The sequence below is a fragment of the Uranotaenia lowii genome, chromosome 2 (genome assembly GCF_029784155.1).
Source record: "Uranotaenia lowii strain MFRU-FL chromosome 2, ASM2978415v1, whole genome shotgun sequence".
NCBI classification, from domain to species: domain Eukaryota; kingdom Metazoa; phylum Arthropoda; class Insecta; order Diptera; family Culicidae; genus Uranotaenia; species Uranotaenia lowii.
In genome coordinates, this window is record NC_073692.1 from 81473813 (window position 1) to 81494999 (window position 21187).

The 21187-nt window shown below is 34.9% G+C and overlaps 3 protein-coding genes across 3 annotated transcripts; all 3 read left to right on the forward strand.

Moving 5' to 3' along the window:
• Positions 1-1630: 1630 nt before the first annotated feature.
• Positions 1631-3087, forward strand: LOC129741597 (juvenile hormone esterase-like). Its single transcript, XM_055733334.1, has 3 exons — positions 1631-1900; positions 1970-2113; positions 2176-3087. Exons 1-3 carry the CDS (start codon positions 1631-1633, stop codon positions 3085-3087), a joined length of 1326 nt encoding a protein of 441 aa, XP_055589309.1.
• Positions 3088-3143: 56 nt separating this feature from the next.
• Positions 3144-11350, forward strand: LOC129747210 (uncharacterized). The gene is made up of 2 exons (XM_055741304.1): positions 3144-3423; positions 11129-11350. The coding sequence occupies exons 1-2, from the start codon at positions 3152-3154 to the stop codon at positions 11316-11318; spliced, it is 462 nt and encodes a 153-aa protein (XP_055597279.1). The 5' UTR covers positions 3144-3151; the 3' UTR covers positions 11319-11350.
• A 366-nt stretch (positions 11351-11716) lies between these two features.
• Positions 11717-13745, forward strand: LOC129747209 (juvenile hormone esterase-like). Its single transcript, XM_055741303.1, has 4 exons — positions 11717-11980; positions 12044-13060; positions 13120-13418; positions 13484-13745. The coding sequence occupies exons 1-4, from the start codon at positions 11765-11767 to the stop codon at positions 13659-13661; spliced, it is 1710 nt and encodes a 569-aa protein (XP_055597278.1). The 5' UTR covers positions 11717-11764; the 3' UTR covers positions 13662-13745.
• The last annotated feature ends 7442 nt before the right edge of the window (positions 13746-21187 follow it).

A 21187-nucleotide genomic window follows, 5' to 3' on the forward strand; every position in this document is an offset into this window, starting at 1 on the left:
TGAATCATTGCCACACTGCACAGGGCACATTGGTAATGATACTTAGACTGGAAGGCGAATTGGAGGCAGACTCATATCGCAGAGCTCAAGACGGTAGTTATTTAATAAAGTAGATAACACTAAACTGGAAAGGATATTCGTATCACGTAGTTTTTCCAATGGGATCTCCTGTTGGGCTACGCGACATCGCCAAGACATGTCAATCGAGAAGCTTCGAGTCCAGGCGGTGTTCCGAACGTGGCAAGATTGAGCGTATTTCCGGACGTATGGAAGCGGTAAACGCTTGTCATTTTTTGCGCGATTGTCTTAAACAACGTCTGTTGGATAGCGATAGCTTCGTCGCTCACCCGATCGAGGATTCAGGATTATCTCTGTAGATGGAGGAAAGTCAACTTCCACTTTCAGTATATAAAGTTAATACGGGAGTTCAACAGGGATTAGTGCTTGCCTTAGTTCGCCTTAGTACTGACGATAAACTTAAATGCGGGAGTTGATCACGTTTTACTTCTAGGCATGGTCTGTTGAACTTCTACTATAGAAATACAGCTACGTACCACCTCACCCAAATGCAAGTTGGTGATCATTTTCATCCTGAAATAGACCAATAAAGTTCTTTTTCCCTTCCCGGCTGAAAACCTACGACGAGTACTTCTACATGCTACGGCCGACCTAAAATGGATCATGTCAACCGCCTCTGTGATCCGATTCAGAAGGAGGGAGGTTTTCTCGAGTGTGACTTCACTTATCCTGCGATACAATTGAGCGGGCTTGGATGAACGTTGCACGAAAATTTGACCTGAAGATTCAGCAGTTTGTAGAGGACTTGACGGTTAGAAGAGAGGACAGGCTTCAAGTCGTTAAAGTAGAAGTTCGCCTCCAGTATGATTAGCATATGCCTAAGTATACGACGTTTGAGTTGAAACTACAGCTTCGAAGTAAAGTGTCATCGCAGTTCTTGATTGGAGTCGGATCAGAGGTCCTAGCGAAGAGGGACAGATTAAGTATCGCCGAATAAACTTAATTCTGTATAGTGCATCGTATGAAAGTTTCACCTGCAAGAACGATTACGCTGGTAATGGGCCTCTTATTAATATATCAGGACTCCGAAGCATAATTCAGTGGCTATAGGACATGCCTAGAAAAAGGCTGTTCGAAAATTTGGTTACAAAATATGGCTGAAAACCCATTGAAACGAGAATAGTAGAACAAAACTGTGCGACGAAAAGTCCTACCTCAATTTTCGAGAACACCTCTTTCGAATCATGTTTTGAAGAACGATTGTACCACTCTCTTTTTTTCAGTAATCTATTTTTTTTTTTTTGAATAAGTGAGCATTTCATATTTTTAGCTCTCCAAACCTGATAATAGTCATGACTTTAACTGAAGACTCTGAATAATTTGAAAAGCTTTCGAATACCACTTTTTCAGTTTTATCACAATCCCAAAACGAAAAAATACAAGTTTTTACCATACACTTATTCAAATCGAGCGTCCATTCAAACAGTTGGGGAAAAAAACTTGGGATTCGCTTTCCCCCTCAGACGAAGTTCGTAAATTATCTTCTTCAAAGCATAGATAAAAACCCACATACCCGCGACTTAACCGGCTAGTTTGGGTTCGGTTTTCCATAATGGTTGTTGTTGTTTGGGTCCCGCCGGCAAAATGGCTTGGCCATTTTGGAAGTTGCTTGCTGCTGCTTCTAATCTGCACCAGTGAGGCAATCTATACGACTCCGCGGGTGTGCGAATATCTCTGCAATCCACTGCCGGCGGTCAGCATCGCCGATGGATGTGTGTGCGGCATCGAGAGGCCAACGGGATTTGCCGCGGGGGGACTTTCCTATGACGCTTTCTACGGTATTCCGTTCGCCAAACCGCCGGTGGACCAGCTGAGATTTGCGGTTGGTATTTGGTGACCGCAAGTTTGTGCAAAGTTAAATTCTGATGTTTGTTTCAATTTTAACTCGCAGAATCCCGTTCCGATAGGAGTGTATAAAGATATCCACAACGGAAGCTTTCCAAGAGGAATTTGCATCCAGAAGAATGATTTTTCCCCGAACGCTCAGATTCAAGGGGATGAGGACTGTTTGCATTTGAACGTGTACAGACCAAAGGTAAAATCTATAGGTTAAGTTCATGAACTTGAAGCTTCTTCAAGAAATTCTTATCCCTACAGAACATGAACGGTACCCTACCGGTGATGGTCTACATTCACGGGGGAGGATTCATTGGAGGATCTGCGCATCCCAGTTATCTTGGACCGGAAAAGTTTATGTCCACCGAAAAGGTGATTCTGGTTACCCCACAGTACCGTTTGGGGGTATTTGGATTCCTATCCACACGTGATCGAGAGGCACCCGGAAACTTTGGCCTTAAGGATCAGGTCCTCGCACTTCAGTGGGTCCAGCAGAATATTGGAGCTTTCGGAGGAGATCCTACTCAGGTGACAATATTCGGATCTAGCTCCGGAGCCAGCTCTGTACAATTTCACATGATGAGTCCTTCGAGCGAGGGACTGTTTTCCAAAGCCATGATGCTTAGTGGAAGTGCGTTAGCCTTTTGGAATGAACCGTCCGAGGATAGCGAATTCTTGGCCCAGGATCAGGTTTATGTTTTGGGAGTTGGCGGGCGAGAAGAGATGACATCGAAACAGATCATAGAAATTCTCAGATTGGTCGACGCCGAAGACCTCCTGGCCAGTATTGATAAGCTGAAAGTTTGGCACACGCAACCCTCCATTCTCTACACACCGGTTGTTGAAAAATATGCCGGTGGAGGCGCTTTTCTGGTAGAAGATCCCAAAAAAATATGGCGGGAAGGACGGTACCAGAAAGTTCCCTGGATGATGGGATACGTTCCGAATGAGGGTTCTATTGCTTCAGTTCGAATTTTGAACGACCCTGCTCTGTTAGATGAACTCATACAACTGCAAAGACGATACTTGCCACTTTTCAGTAACACCACTAGAAAACATGCCATGGACTTGTACGAAAGGTTTTTTCAAGGCAACCGAATGAATGTTGATAATTCCGATGGTTTCGGCAAGGTAACTTACAAGAAAAAAAAAACATATTCCATCCAAAAATAAAACCCAAAATCAAATTTCCCCCCACGACCTCCAGTTGATCACCGAAATATATTTCCTGTATCCGATGATGAAATCCATTCTTCAGCATCTCGGAAACGGGCTTCAAGAATCAGCTCCAGTGTCGATGTATCACTTCAATTTTGTGGACCGGTACCAGACGGCCGTTTCAGCCACCAATTTGCCGCTGTCGCGACTCTACGGCATCTGCCATGGGGCAGAAATTCCGCATATTTTCCATCTAGCGCTGAATAATCTGGAGTTGGCGTACCCCAATGCACCGGAAATGCGCATCTCCATGGAGCTGGTTAATCAGCTGATCAACTTTGCCTACGAGGGGTAAGTCATTTTGATATGGAAGGGTACAAACCAAGGTTATTAGTACACAAGGTTCTCTGACTGAGATTCAGTGAGTTGGTTTGCAAACGTCGGTAATTTGTTTGAACTGAGGGCTTTGTTGGTAAAGAAATTCCACGAAGTCCGCAGTTGTAAAACCAAAAAGGCGATACACATTTTGGTACAAATTAAAGCTTAAGGCTAAATGACGTGCATATTTTCTCTGTAAGCAAGAGATTTAAACCCGATCGAATCACGACAGACTCAGATTTATATAAAACGTTTCTTATAATGTGAAAATGGTGCTTCCCAGTGAAACGGAATGAATTTTAAACGATTTAGGATTTATTCTCTTCAAGACCACCATTTTTTCCGAGTTTAACTTGTTGTGTGCAGATTGATTTTATCTTCGTTCCAATCATGACGTGATTGCACACAAAACGAAGAGAACAGTTCCGAGTTGATGTTTTCCCCTCCTCGCAGGAATAAAATCACACCAATGAAACAACAGAACGAAGCTTACCGTACACGAATGCTCACGAGCGATCGTTGCCCGACCAGAGATGCCAATGTGCCTGATTTTTCAGGCGTTGCCTGATTTTTCGAGGCTCTGCCTGACAACCTGATAAGCCATTGATTTTCCCTGATTTTTGAAAATATGCCTGATTTTGCCTGATTTTTGCGAATGTCATGAAAAATGGGTAGTAAGGAACTGGAGTTGGTACCATAGCTGAAGTGAAAAAGTGAAAATGTGGTTGAATCAAAGCAATCGAAAGATTCCCGTTAATTCTTATTGAAAAAGAGAATTGAAGGGATTGCTTTGATGCAGCAGAATTATTCAACTAAGTAGGCTCACAACACATATTGGAGTGAAAATGTGGAGCGATGACCAAAAAAAAAAAAAAAAAGGTCATCACTTTGAGCGAAATTTCCGTTACTTTAACGTAGCCTGATTTTGCCTGATTTTTATTTCTCAAGTTCCCTGATTTTTGAAAATAAATGTTGGCAACCCTGTGCCCGACGGACCGAGTTAACATTCCTCGCACCCTTCTCTCGCTCGTTTCCCGTTCCCTTGTATCTATCACTTTTAGCCACGCCCCCATGCGTTGTCCGATTGATGTGTTCGGCTGCCGAACGAAAACGATTTTTTCTTTAATTCGCTGAACTGTTCGTTTGCTTCGCTGATGTTTCTCCCCCGATTGCTGTTTACTCCTGCCGAGTTTACCCGAAGCTTACTTCCTGATGCTTTCCGAGTTGAACTTTAAGCGGGCCATAGACTACACAACATTTGTACAAATGCGATGAAATTCGATGAAATTTTGTCGCTGTGAGCACGATTTGCATAGTGTATGGCACTGCTTGAATGAGCGCCCAAACGGTTGGAGTAAAATCGGTCGGGATCGAAATATTTTGTACAAAACATTCTCCCAGCCGGGGTGGAGATGGTTTTTTTTGTTGCTGTTGCTGTTTTCGCCAGCAATCATTTGTGTTCGCGTGAAATATGTTTGTATAGTGTATGGGCGAGCATAGATCAAACAATCGTCGTGGAAACATCGAATTTGTACAGGCCAATTTGTGTAGTCTATGGCCCGCTTTAGATAGCATCATTGCAGATTGAGTTTAACGAAATAAAATCGTTCTGCAAAGAAGGGCAAAGTGCGAGTATGTAGACTCGCGATTTTAACATCTCTGCCCTAATCTAGTCTTTGAATTGCTGGATATTTGACTTCTCTACACAGTTGGGTTAGTGTGAATGGAAAAATTTGCACAGAAATGCTCTTTTTGACATGAAAAATTCTCTCCAAAATATCATCTAGTGTCAGTTTGTAATAGGGTGGCAACCATCGGATTTTAAAAACCGACCACTTCCTTTTTGTAGATTGGCCCAAAAACTGACCTGTGCGAAATTTCAGCTCAATCGGACTTGATTTAGCGGTGGCTTAAAGCACTTAAAATTTCGGGGTTATGACTCTCAAAAACCTCCGAAGGAAGGACCAAAGAAAATCTTAAAAATTGAAAATTTAATTTGGAGGCAAAATGATTAGAAATTCATGAAACGTCGAGATCTGATTTTATATGAAAAAAAAAATTTTACCAAAAATCGACTTTTCGGGAAATCGGCTGATTTCCGGGAATCCAACTAAGTAGGTACCAGAATGTCAAAAAAAATGTTCTGACGTTTTATGCATTTTTAATCATTTGGCGTCAAATTCAAAATTTCGAATTTTCGAATTTCCTACGTTCCCTCTTTTTGATGATTTTTGAGGGTCAAAAAACCGAAACTTTGAGCGCTTTATAGCCCCCCTAAATAAAATTTTATTGAGCTGAAAATTTGCGAAGGTCAGTTTTTTGGGTCGATTTTCGAAAGTCCTTAAGGAGCTATACAATTCCAAACGCAACCTTTAATTCGAGTGTGGAGAAATTTTTTTCAATTTTGAGAAACATAAAAAGGAGATGTTTCAGGAACCGGGTGTTGCATTTTCGCAAAAGATTGTGTTGCATTTGAGAGTGTTGTGTGATGACCATTGCGGATACAAAAAAAGACAACTTGTCTCGTGATCGTCTGACTGTAAAAGAGACCGTTTATTGTAACATAACTCTTCATTACACTTTTTCCCGCGCATACATGGAACAATTACACATTCAAAACATGAAACTGGCAACATTCAGCAAATGACTTAAACATAACTCCTTCGCAAGCTTGAATACAATATTGTTTACCATTAGCTTCTAGAGTGACCAATATTGTTGAGATTCAACAGAGAGTTTTCTCAAAATTTTCAGACGCTTTTCACCGACCGTATGTAGCATTTTCTGCCATTCCTGTTCTCAAAAAGCTTTCTGAAATAAGCTTTCTCCTAGTTACTTGGGCTTCAAGTTGAACGCATGGAATCCAGAAATTAGAAAGGAAAAAACGCTGATTTTATCCCTAGTCATAAGAGAAATACAGATCCCTCAATTTGTAGGTTTTTTTCTTTTTTAAAACATCTCTATTTTGATTTTCCCTAAATTTAATTTTCAGTTGTAAATCAAAAGCGTGTAGTACCGAGGTATTGATTGTGCTTTGAGGATTGTGACACAACTGTGTTGTGCTTGTCGATAAGATTGATCGTACTTTCAAAAAGTTCTCTTTGCTCTTCAAAAGCAATAGTGTGTAAGAGCTGGAATTGAAAACTGTTAAAAAACTTACTTTTGGTGCAGATTACCATGTTTTTCTGATCATTCGATTAATTTTAAATTGGTCTTGAGACGACTCCATGAAAATAATAATGTTATTGGAGTCTTTTGGTTTTCTACTATTTTTTCTGTGAATCTTCAGCTACCCTGCTAGCTGAAATATTGGTTTCTAACTAATGATAAGGCTGCACGATTTCCTTTTATCCATGCTAATACTCATACATACTTTGAAATTTTTTTTCTCTACAACCCATATAAAATACCAGAGCCGTCAAATTTTGCACAGTTTTTATTGGATCCAAAGATTACCTACGTAAGGTTGCCACAATTTTTTCAACACGTATCCGGGCCGAACAAATCCTGGCTATTTTTTCCTAGCAAAGTCTGGCATTTGGTTTCAAAATCGTCGACCAAAAATCCAGGCAATATCCGGACAAATTTGGTCAAACTCCAGGAATTACTCAACACGAATTAAGAAAAAAAAAACTTGAAAAAAATTTTTTGAGGAAAATTATTCAGCAGATTTAAATCCATTTTTTAAGCTTTCAAAAAACCTTTCATAATGAATTTTTCATTGCAATCCGAGCAAACGGGCCAGGCCGGACTTTTCCAAAATTTTGTGCTAAATATCCGGGTTACACGAAAAAAATCGAGTAATCTGGCAACCTTAATCTACAGTTTGATACTTTTTTGGTCCAATCTGACTAGTCTAATGTTTATTTTTAGCAACACTACAGAATATAAAATTTAAGTTAAATATTCAAAACTAAAGTTGCCAGAATTTTCCCGGCGCGTCTCCGGGCCGGACAAATCTGAACTATTTTATCATGGAACCTGCCAAGTTCCGGGCATTGATCTAAAATTTTCAACCCAAAATCCGGGCAATATCCGAGCAAAATTTGATCAAAATTCGGCAAAAACTCAACAAAATTCAAAAAGAAAAACACTTAATACCTTTTTGTTTTCATCGATGCATATCTACAGTTTTCAAATAATATTTTTTAAACCCAGAATATCGTTCTTGATTATATTGATAAAAATCGCTCAAAAATATCGTTTTTAAACACACGTAAAAATTAAATTTAAAAAAAATTTTTTGATTCCAGAAAACCGTTCTTGATTATTTTGATAAAATTTTGAACCAAAAATTTAAAAAAAACTCGATTTGAGTTTATTGTATGATTTTTATTAATCCGGGATGTATCCGAGCATATTTCAAAGAAATCCTGGAAACCGGGGCCGAACCGTATTTTCCAAAATTTCGTGTCAAATATCCGGGCAAGTCCGGGTAAAACCGGCAATCGGACAAGCCAACGTATTACTCTTTTGAAAACCTTCGTGTAATTCTGTCATCTTAGAAAAAAAAAGGCAAAAGATTAGATGTTTGTGTCTGTTTTGTAAAATTTGAGAATATTGAGGATACTTAAGACTTCTACAAAGATCTTTTATAAATGAAAAGTTATTACCCTGTTACCAAAATAAAAGACAAAATATGACAATAGACTGAGAACGCCAGTTTTTAAAGAACTTTTTCGGAATTATAAGAACGAAAACGCGATTTGCTTATGTTAATCTTGCGAATTACATTCGCCTTAAAAAATTAAAAAAAAAAGAAATACTGCTTTCATTTTAGAAACAAAAATAACAGATTTGCAGAAAATTTACAAACTACAATTTTTTCAAAGATGTGTCTTATCGAAATTGGACACAATTTGGGAATTGAACAAATCATTCGAAAAGTCGTATTAAAAAACGATATAACTGGTTTGTTTTAAAACTTGGTTATCAACGTCATTGAATTTATTTTTCAAATTTTTAAATAATTGTCATTGGTTCAATTTTGGTAACTTATTTCATTTATGTTATTTTTGATATTTTTTGTCATTCTTGTAGTATTCGAAATTTTTGTAATTTTTTTCCATTATTGTCATTTTTATCGTTGTTGGTTATTTCAGATCATTTTTGATCATTATTGTTACTTTTGTAATTTTGTAATGTTTTTCTTATTTTTGTCATATTTGGTATTTCTATTAGTTTCATTGTTTTTGTCATTTTGAAATTTGGGTCATTTTTTTTTTCATTCATGTCATATTTGGTCATTTTCGGTAGTGTTTGATGATTCTTAAGCCGTTTATGAGTTATTTTTTTAGTTTCTTAGTAAATTTTCAGGTAGGATCGAGTCATATTTGAGTTATTTAGTCAATTTCGACATTTTTGTCATTTATGCCATTCTTCAGTCATTTTTGAATAAGCGTTCCATCAATTTTGAGTTATTTTGTAATTTCTGTAATTTTTGCAATTTTTGTAGCATTTTAATTTTACTAATTTTTGTATTTTTTGTCATTCTCTGTAATTTTTGTCATTTTTGAAAAATTGGTAAATTTTTTTTTTGTTACTATTTGAATTTTTGTTATTTTGGGATTTTCGTCATTTTTAACATTTTCGTCACTTTTGTTATGTAAGTCATTTTAGTTATTTTAGTCATTTTTGTCATTTTTGTCATTTTTGTCATTTTTGTCATTTTTGTCATTTTTGTCATTTTTGTCAATTTTATCATTTTTGTCATTTTTGTCATTTTTGTCATTTTTGTCATTTTTGTCATTTTTGTCATTTTTGTCATTTTTGTCATTTTTGTCATTTTTGTCATTTTTGTCATTTTTGTCATTTTTGTCATTTTTGTCATTTTTGTCATTTTTGTCATTTTTGTCATTTTTGTCATTTTTGTCATTTTTGTCATTTTTGTCATTTTTGTCATTTTTGTCATTTTTGTCATTTTTGTCATTTTTGTCATTTTTGTCATTTTTGTCATTTTTGTCATTTTTGTCATTTTTGTCATTTTTGTCATTTTTGTCATTTTTGTCATTTTTGTCATTTTTGTCATTTTTGTCATTTTTGTCATTTTTGTCATTTTTGTCATTTTTGTCATTTATGTCATTTTTGTCATTTTTGTCATTTTTGTCATTTTTTTCTTTTTTTTTAATTTTTTTTTATTTTTGTCATTTTTGTCTTTTTTGACATTTTTGTCATTTTCGTCATTTTTCTCATTTTGTGATTTTTGTGATTTTTATTTTTATTTTTGTGATTATTGTCACTTTTTTAATTTTTTTGTCATTTTTGTCATTTTTGTTTTATTTTGTAGTTTTTTGTTATTTTTGGCCATTTTAAGTGATTTTAGTGAAAATTTTATTATTTCTATAATTTTTGTATGTTTTTTTTACTTTGGCATTTTGTCAATGATGCCATTATTGCAGTTTTTGTCATTTTTGTAATTCTTAATTTTTGTCATTTTTTCCATTTATGTTATATTTTGTCATTGATGATCATTTTAAGTTATTTTCGGCCATTTTTGCTTTTTTAAGTGAATCTGTTCATTTCTGACTTTTTATTGAGTCGTTTTTAAGTAAATTTGTCATTTTTACCATTTCATTCATTTTTCAATTTTTGCCGTTTTGTAATTATTGTAATATCTGTCATTTTTCGAAAAATTTTGTCATTTTTAGTATTTTTTTTTTTGTCATTTTTGCCTTTTCATCCATTTTTCAATTTTTGTAATTCTTGTGATTTCTGTCCATTTCAAAAAATTTTTGTCATTTTAAGTATTTTTTGTCATTTTTTGTAATTTTTGGTAATTTTTAGCGGTTTTTGATCATTTTTGTATTTTTAAGATGTTCTTGAGCATTTTGGATATTTTTCGTCAATTGTAGTCATTTTGGAGTAATTTGGTAGTTTTTAAATTTTTGTTTTTTTTGACATTTTTGTCATTTTTGTCTTTACTGTCATTTTTGGAATCTTTGTGGTTTTTGTCATTTCTGTAATTTTTGAAATTTTTGTCAATTTTTGTAATTTTTTATCTTTTTTGTCATTTTTGAACTGTTTTTTTTTTTGTCGTTTCTGTCATTTTTGAATTTTTGCAGTTTTCGAACATTTTTGGTAATTTATGTATTGTATTTTATTTCTGTCATGTTTGGTCATTTTTGTTATTGTTGTCTTTTTGTGTCATTTTTGTTAGGTGTCATTTTTGATCATTTGAGCCTTTTTTGTATGAAATTTGTATTTTTTTTTATTTTCATAATTTTTGTCGTTTTTATATTTATTCTAATTTATAACATTTTTGACATTCTATGTCAGTTTCGATTATTTTTGGTTATTTTTGGACATTTTTGGTCATTGTTGAGTTTATTGTCAATATTTTCAGAGTTATTTATGTGTCTTTTTGAGTAGTTTTGACATTTCTGCCATTTTTGTAATTTTCTTAAATTTAGTAATTTTTTTAATTTTTGTATTTTTTTTGTTATTTTTGTCATTTTTAATTGTTCCGTCATTTTGTTATCCTGTCAGTTTTTTTTTTAAATTTTAATCAATTATTTTTGTTATTTTTGTTTTGTTTTTCTTTTTTATAATTTTTTGTTGGTTTTTAAAATTTGTGTATTTTTTTTTTATTTTTATCTTTTGCTTAGAGTTTGCTTTTTTTCCATTTGGCCATTTTGTCAAAGTTTAAAGACGGGATTTCATAAAAAAAATTCTCTTTCAGAAAACTGATAACAAAAAATCTAACCTGCACAACCTGCAATGGCCAGAATAGTACCGTCGACTTCCTGGAATTCACCAACGGCCCAAACAACGTGGTCCAAGTTAACTTGTTGGGACCTGCCAGTGATCAGGTGGCATATCTAAACGACACTTACAGCTGGTGGACCACGGTAGCACAACAGTCTAACTGATTTTCGGAAAAGGATTTTTTTTGTTAACGAATATTTTAAACCACTGCAATAAAAGTAATTTTTGACGAAAACGATTTAGCCGGGGTTTAACGGTAGTTTGATTGAGGTGATTTACAACAGCCGAAAAAAGCCGGAGTGTATCTTCGCAAAAGCCATTTCACGAAACCAGTTCCAACGATCGATCCAGTTTACATAAATTAGTCCGGTCATCCTTTTGCGAAACGGGAAAAACAAAAATCGCGCAGTTCGGTTGACATAATATAAGAACTTTCACTTTCTCGAGAAATTTTTGGTGGCATACCTACTGGGAGCTGGTACAGAAGCAGATTTTTGCATATAATGGGAAGTTTTTTGTTTTTCTTCTGGTGATACCCTTTATATAGAGGTGCCGTCATGAGCGATGCCTTCAGTGCGAAAGTGTCGATCAGATCAGATTCGTTTGCGACATGGCGGACTGGCGGCTGTTGCCGGGATTAGTTTTATCCTTGGTATTTTGGGTGGGAGCTGAAGATTGCTCCAAACTTTGCCAGGAAGCTCCGGCGGTGGAAACGGAGGATGGCTGTCTTTGCGGAAAAATGATGCCGGGACTGGATGGCCCGGAGTTTGATGCGTTTCTGGGGGTTCCTTACGCGAAACCTCCCGTTGGAAAGCTGAGGTTTGCTGTGAGTATGGGATAGTTATCGAGGGGAAACAGGTATTAATTGGTGAAGTCATTGGTGTTTTAGAATCCAGTTCCGAGTGATCCCTTCGAAGGGTTCTACAACGCGAGCTATAGCAGAAGTGAATGTATTCAGAAGAACGAGTTGGTACCAATGAAGGATCACGTATCGGGTGATGAAGATTGTCTGTATCTGAATGTTTATCGACCATTGGAAAGAAACTCGCTCCTTCCGGTGATGGTTTATATCCATGGAGGTGGATTCATCTCTGGGAATGCTCATCCGCAGATGGTAGGACCTGAGAAGTTTATGGACACTGGTAAGGTGCTGATGGTGACCGTACAGTATCGATTGGGTGCTTTTGGATTCTTCTCTACTGGGGACAAATACGCTCCAGGAAATTTCGGCCTCAAGGATCAATCCCTCGCCTTGAGATGGGTTCAAAATAACATCGAACGCTTCGGTGGTGATCCGGAAAAGGTGACAATCTTCGGAACAAGTGCTGGAGCAAGTTCAGTGCAACTTCATATGATGAGTCCACTTAGTAGAGGACTTTTCTCCAGAGCTATTCTGTCCAGTGGAAGTGCCCTCGCCCATTGGAGTCGTCCTTTTGAGAAACAACTCTTCATGGCAAGGGATTTAGCCGAAGCTGCCGGATTCCGAAGCAAGCAGCAACTAACCTCAAAGCAGATCGTCGAATCCCTAAGGAAGGTTAAGGCCGCTGATTTGATTGAAACTATGGAAAGCTTGAAGTATTGGGACATCAAACCAACGATTCTTTTCCGACCGGTTGTCGAGGAACATTGGGACGAAGAAACGTTTATGAAAGAAGACCCCAGAAAACTTTGGGCCGATGGATTCTACGAGAAGGTCCCTTGGATGACAGGGTTCCTACCCAATGAGGGTGCCGTATTCTCTGTACCAATTTTGAGCAACATAACCCGGATGAAGCAGTTCATCGAGAATGAAAAGTCTTTTATCCCACTGTTGAGTGGAACTCCTAGAACTTCAACGAATACTATCAATCGAAGATTCTTCAATGGTGAACCTATGAACAAGCGTAATGCTGATGGGTTATCAAAGGTAATTCCCTTCTGAATCCAAATTTTTTCGAAACAAACAATTTTCATTCTCTATCTCAGCTCGTATCGGAATCGGCCTTCCTATATCCGATGATTCGGAGCGTGCGGCAACACGTGGACAACGGATTCCTGTCGGATGCACCGGTAACGGTGTTCTACTTCAACTTCCGTGGTCGATACCACATGGCACCACTATTTGCGGGGGCGCTTCCCTTCAAGGACTACGGTATCTGCCACGGGGAGGAGCTACCGTATCTGTTCCGGATGAGCGAAGCTTTCCCGGATGCGGACCTGGACTCGCCGGAGATGGCCATGTCTCGGGAGCTGATCAACGTATTTGTTGGTTTTGCCTATGAAGGGTAAGAGCTCTGTTTATGAAAATTATACCTACTGTAACATAACTTAATTTCGAATTTGTTTCTAGAACCCTAACGCCGGACTTCCGGCGGTGTCATCGATGTGATCTCAGCAAAAAGGTTGGCTTCGTGGAGTTTACCAACTCCCAGGATGGGTCGCCGAGGGTTAGCTATCTGGGGCCGGAGAATGTGCACATGAAGCGGCTGAACGAAATCTACGACTGGTGGTCCGCGATGGATATTTGAAGGAACTTAGGAGGATTAGTTAAGAATGTAATGTGTGAATGCAGTTGATTTCTTATTTAATGTGTGATCGTAACATGTTTACCTAATTATATAAACTGCATTTTTTATTCTTTTTATGAGCTTTTAAGATGATCATAATGAAAAATATCACTCCTACTTACAAATGTGTTGAAATGTGTTTTATGACATTTTTTCCCAAAAAAAATACATCGATTCGCAAGTTTAGAGATCTTCTGAATGAGTTCACAGTGGCTTTCCACCAAAAATTCCGCAAACACGCCGTTCTAGAGCTTCGAAAATTTGATAAAGTAAACCTACATTTACCTTCCTATCAAATTTAATATAGCGGCAGTAAAAATTTTATGCAATAAAATTTAAGATGTAGAGCTGGCAAATTACCGTCATGTCATGTTAATCTCAATTTGAAATATTCCTAATACTGAATTTCACGATTTGCTTTTATGTTCGGTGTTGCCTGATAACCCTTACTAAAATTTAAAAACAAACCTGATTTTCTCTGATTTATGAATTTATTTAAAAAATTGGATGACAAATAACACAGAAATTACATGGTGTGCTACTTACTACCAAATATGTGAGTAAAAACCCGAAACTTTGAGCACTTTGAGGCATGGGAGTTTTGGGATTAACCCCCACCCTCACTCCCTCCACCATGAGGGTTCAGTAAAGCAAGTGATGTATTCTACTCTACACTCAACATTTGAATCTCTGAATAAAATTTTGAGCACTGAGTAAGGTTATTCAAGAGTAGTTGACAGAAACTTATTTCTGAATATTAAATTTAAAATGAGATTAAACCCATTCCAAAAGTTCGGATTCTATTTTATCTAAATATTATTTGTATTTCTGTTTTCATATTTCGAATTCGATATGCAAACGTTATCCGAAATTCCAAACATTCTTGATTTTCTGATCGAATCAGTAAACAATGGAAAAGAAAAGCTGTTTTAAAATCGTTCAAATTTAAAATTACATTTCATTTTCAATTTGATTATTTATTTTCGAAACTCACTCTTTTCAATATTTAAAAAAAAATCAAACATGGAAAAAAATAAGGGACCATCATGAGTTTTGCTTGATATTTATGTTTATAAAGTTATCATACCCAATGCTTTAAAATCCCATAAAAAAAGGTAAAAATAGGTTCTCATCTATGTAGAATTCAAACATTATAAGGCTTCGAAATGATGATCCAGAAATTAGAACTCAGAATCATGTTCATCATTTTTTAATTTTATTCATATTTGAATTCATATTCTCAAGTCGGATAAAAGTTATAATAAAAATAGTAAATTCAGCTTAAAACCCAAACCGTCAGAATGAAAATTATAGATTCATGGTTTAGAGTCTGGAACAAATTCCATTCTTGGCTCGTAGTGGAAATGCTGATATGGAATGTAAATTCAGGATTCAGGAGTCGTTTTTTCTGTATATTTCAGAAATCTAATTGAAATTCGGAAACAGATCCAAAATTCGAATACTGAGTAGAAATGAAAATTTAGATTTAAAACTAATATGTATCCGAAATTCCGATTAACATTTAGCTCGTAAATGAGTTTAACAATCAAAATATGATTGTCAAGATGACTATTCCGTTGGGGTATTCAAATAGCAAGCGAACGCATTCTCGTATTAATTGTTAAAATTAAGTAAAGTAAGTTTAAATTTAAAATTCTTCACCAAGTCATTTAAACCCTTCGTTTCATAAAGTAACAAATTTGCAACAATTAATGTATGAAAAAAGTGAAAAAATTATATTTCATTTTAATTTTTTTTCTTCATGTACTCATCCGTTGCAACCGTTTGAATGAAGGGTTAAATACCGTAAAATGAGAAGAATCGGGGAAATTTTGGAATATTTCCGTAATATTTCTGTCAAATGATGCTCGTGCAACCTCTCTACAAAATTTCAATACAAGCCTAACACAGTTTCTGAGATATTGCAGTTTGAATGATAAAAGTCCAAAAAGTCAGATTTTCGTAGAATGACTGTATCTCAAAGTTCAAACGATGGTTACCACTTACAAGCCTGCTCAGGCCACACAAACTTTACCAAACTCAAATTTTGTGATACACTAATTTGATAGTTGATCTATCTTACGCAGAAAATTTGATCAAAAAATATCATCCAACTAAAAAGTTATGGGAGATCTTAGTCGAAGTGCCAGTGCACGTGCTTCCAATGTTGAAGGTGGTGCCTAGCTCCAGGGGCAAAAAATTGAAATAAAATAAGATTTTAATTTCTAGCCTTGCTGCGAAAGCTTCTAGAATCATCTTAAAAGTAAATTTTCTTCACTTCCACATTATTTTCCACAATCTTGGAAGATTTAAAACACTATTATGGACACGTCCCGATTACCTCACGATTAGTGGGTAAAAGAATGTTCTGTTAAAATGTGTCACCGTTTGAAGCAGAACTTTTAGACATGTCACATCACTATTTGAATTGATGCCAAACAACACTTGTTGTAGTATGAAATTTGGCGATTTAATAACGATAATAAAAACTTTTTTTTTAATTTATTCAAGCAACATGAAGTGAAGTGAATTTATATTTGATTTTACGTAATAAGTCATGGAACGTTTTGGTCTTGAAAGGAGAAAAAAAAATTATGTTGATATTCACTATATTTTACGGTACATAGTTCGGCATAAAAAAATTAAAAATTGAATTTAAGTTGATTTAGCCATTATTAAATAAAAACCCTGCTTTTAATTATTTTTTTTAAACCTTCTACAAGAGTTTAATTGATGGGGTTGCAAAGAAAAATAGTTTTTGTTATTTTCCTGTGAAACAAAATGCAGGAATTTTCATATTTTTTATGTATTGTTTTACATTTAACATATTGCAGTTATTTTTGTTTTAAAGCCAAATTACAAATAAGCTATATCTACTCTTTAGATTTTTGGGCCAATTAAAATATATTAAGTTACTTATTAAGATACTGAAGGAGTCCTTATATGAATATAGCTAACCAGTCAAAGATTCAAGAGTGTATTTTCAAAAGTTTTTATTCAATACGAAAGTCTGTTAATGTAAAAGAATTTTAAAAGGAATAATGAATTATGTAAAGAAAAATTACTTTGTAATTTTTTTTATTCATAAATTCTTTGAGCCAAAATATCACAGTAGAAAAATAGGTCTCCCCCATGAGGCGATTCTTCCTACGGCCCTGGTTTAAGGGCCAATGGATTTTTTTTCATGTATCCATTTCACCCTAATATAGAAAATGCTGAACCTTATTATATATGAAGTTAGAAGACTGTTCTTCACAGAAGAAAATTACCATGTTTTAAGCTTTTTATAGCAAAAAACCTTTTTAAGTTAGAATGTATGTAAGAGCCAATTTCCTGTAACAACAGATAAATTAGAGAAAATCTCGTTTTTATATTAAGGAGTTGGTCCTAAAAGTTACAAATAATCTATTATTTAATGGATGAGGTTTATAAGAATTTGAGAGGTAATGGAAAATTTCCATTAAGAGATTTAAAAATTGGCACCAAACCTTATCAGTGACCAAACTATTTGCAGGCTTGGTTCCAAAGAAGAAACAAAAATGGTGTTGATTTTTCAAAACAAAATACATATTAAATTTTTCCATGCAAACATAAAAGCTCAAATTTACTCCTGTAAACGTTACTTAAAAATTCTGCAGAAATCATGGATGAGATTTGAAACAAAACGAAGCATTTTAGACTCCAGGGTTTGATAAATTCCATAAAGACCCCAATTCGACTCGGACTTATACTGCATATTTGATCCCCCGCTCTCCTCATCGTCCATTTCACGTCAAGAGTTGGTTATCTCAATCAGAATTTGCAACAACGATACGGCAGTTTTCAATTAACTTCCCTTTTTGGCTCGAGGTTTTTCTCAGAATAGAATTGAAATTGATAAGCTCCGTTATTTGCGAATGTCATCGTCCGCTGTACTGAATGAATGAATGGTCTGTATTTCCTGGCAAAGGAAACTGACGAAGTTCTCTTCTTTTCTCTAATCTTTAGCGGTTGAGTGAAAAAACAATGGTATTTTTGAAAACTTTATCATTTCTTTTATAGAATCAACGTTTTGATAACAATTTTGAATATCCAACCTAGATCACAAATAGATAAACACCACATGCTTCGGTTGGAAAAAGAAGTAAAGATCGTACAGATGATGGGTGGCCCCTCATCAGGCAACCATCATTAACCGCAACACATTCCTTGCGTCGAAGCTGAAGCTGAAAACAAGTCTGTAAACAATCCCCGGTTTTGCGCAACGCGAAATGTCGTCGCGTGCCTCGACGCGAGCAAAACGCAAAGCCGGGAGAAGATTTGTGTCTTCCTTAACCGTTATTCGTTTCAGATTGAACTCATCGTGGGTGGCTTTAAACGATCATACGATCTTTCCCGGCTGAATCGATCCAACTTCTGAGTTTTTGTACGAACAGAAAAGGTACAGGGGAAAAAACTGAACGAGATCAGTCTGTAATTAAGCCAATGTCAAGCTGAGCGCCACAAATTCATTGTGACTCACGGAACTCCTCGGGAAGTCAATTAAAACTGGCGCAGTCTTTTCTAGCCATCCATGTGAATTAGATGGATGGGCTCATGGTTGGAGTTCCTTCTTACTTTCGAAGCAAAATTACTCAAACCTTCCCGTATGGATTGAATTAGTGAAAAATAATCCCCAAATAATAGTTGATTTTTCAGAAGGATGATTACAAATTACTAAAAAAATCATTCGCTGATAGTTTCCAGCTGAAACTATTAAAAACCAAACCTTTTTTTATCCAGTATCAAAAACTAAAAGTTCATTGTATGTATGGTATTTTGATAAGCGATAACAGGCTTGAAATCGATAAAAATTCAAATATACAGGCTTTGAAGTTTTAACATTTACGAAAAGAATAAAAACGCCAATACGGAGGTTAATCGAAATTTTGATACAAATTCAAGATTTTTTTTTTGTATAATTGCAATATTCGGATGTAAAAATTATTTTAAGAGCTCTGGTAGTTGTTCAACGATTTAAAATTTTTTTATTGTACTTACGAAAGCATGAAATTTACAATCTTGATGCCTTACCTGAAAATAAAAAAATATAAATGATTAATTTGCAGAATTCATAATTATAAGAAATGAACAAATGATCTAGTTTTAATTCTTTAAAATGCGTGTGTTGAATGTTAATTAGTTGATTTTCGCTAGAGTAAATTTTTAACGAAAATAAATTTATTTTTATTTTTCTGATAGATAGCTTATGAATTGTTCATTCACAGAGATCAATCAAAGAAAATTTATTTTGAGGATTACCGGCTGGGAAAACTAAAAATCGTTTTTAAACATCGGTTTTGTAAAACTTGAAACTGAGAGAACAAGGAAAATGCTGACCTATCCCAGACAGCAGTCAAATTATTTAAATAAGAGTGCACAAACGAGTAATGAAATTTTATAATGACGTGACGCGATACAAAGTTTTTCACTCTTCATATAATTTCACTAAAAAAAGATTTTTTTTTTCAGATTACACTAGAGAACAGCATTGCATTTTTGTTGCCTATGATTTAATAACTGTTTTTGGAAGAATTTGGCGATCTAAATTCGAATCATTTGCCAGGTTTTGGGCTTGTGATATACCTCAGTTGGCAAGTCTGTTGTCTCCTGAGCAGATGTCCGCGATTTCGAGCCCAAGAGTAAACATCGAACACAGTTGTACCGTATAAGTTTTTCAATAACGATCCGCCAACTGTAACGTTGATAAAGTCGCAAATGCCATAATGATGGTAAAACGACTATAATCGAAACAAAAGAAAAATTGCCAGATTTAGTCTATCACCTCTTTTTTAGTGGTGGGTAGAAATTTTGAAATTGTACGATATTGAGTAAAATCGATCAATGTAATTTTAAATCCACCATTCAATCAAGGATTCTTATTTTGCCTAGATATTAAAGATTTTAGATTTTTGAACCATTTTCTTACTTATGATTACCACACAAATTCGAAAAAATAATAATTTATACTAATACGGTTCCAAAGAAATCAGAGTCAAAGTTTCAAATCAATTAAAGTTCCGGTAAGTTATGTATAAATTATTTAAAATGATTATACTAATTTTTAATACGAAATTTTAGGTCAATATTTACGGAAAACCAGGAAACGATTGCGATAAAAAATTTTGATTCAAACCATAGGACATTAGAATCAGTGCACAGAAATAGAATACACAAAATATATCAGCAGATTTGAAAAGATATTAAATTTGAATTCAAACTTAAATTTCAGATCAGGTCAAAAATTAATCATGATTCATTTTTCTAAGCAAAATGGTAATAATTGTTTATTAATAATCATTTTAAATTACATTTCGTTTTTTTATTTTCAATTAAAGAGTTGATTAAAGAATTCTCTGTATCATTTACAATTTGAAATAAAATTTGAACACGGTTTGAAATGTGAATTTTCGACGAGGAAAAAAAATCCATCCTGAACTTTGAAGAATTGTTTCAAAACACAAGGATGATGATTGTATTTAATTTGATAAAAAGAAAAAAAAATATTTCAAAAGTGTCAGGGATCAAAGGCAGCGATAAAATTCTTTATTCTATTAAAATTCTTCCAGTTTTTGAACTTTTCATAGATCATTTGAAAAAATCATGGTTAAAAAAATAAAAATAAAATAACAATATGTTTTCAGAACACTAAAATTCAGGTAGAAAAACAAAGGCAAACTTGCTAAAAATATTTCTTTTTTTTTATAAGTTTGACTTCAAATTCGGTAAGTTTATTTGGAATTTTGAACAATATACAATAAAGTTTGGTAAAAGAAATATAAAATGTTAATTCAATTTATCGGCCTTATCGGTAAAGGCTAAGTTCTTATAATAACATTTTGTAATATGAAAATGAAAATTTGTTCCATGAGGAACAATTTGATGACATATGATGAAAATACTTCTAATAGAATTCTACTCGCTCATTTTCAATTTCTTTTCAATTTTTCTTAATTTCTATTCTTTTTTTAATTTTTTTTTTTTTTTATAATTCTTTATTTGAAACGGCTCATACAATTAAGTTTCAAGGAGCCAAACTCGCTTTTTTGTTTTTACAATCTTTTTCTTGGCTTTGCACTTTTTTTAGAAGAAAAAAGAAGATAGAAAGGGAAAAATGAAAATAAAATAGAATTATAGACGAAGATCGATAGCTTTTAGAAAAGAGTAGATTTCAAACATGACATGTAGTCCAAATCTAGCACAGCTAGTACATCTCTCACTGGAACGTTAGGTGGTTTTCCTCGGGCCCGAAGGGAGTCTATTAAATTCGTTCTGGCGACAAGGTGGACCTCGCACGACCAAACAATATGCTCAATGTCATGGTAACCTTTGCCGCAACCACACAAATTGCTGCCAGCAATGTCAAAACGATAGAGTACCGCGTCTAAGGAATAATGATTGGACATGAGACGGGAAAATATACGAATAAAATCCCGACTCAGGTCCAATCTATTAAACCAGGGTTTAAG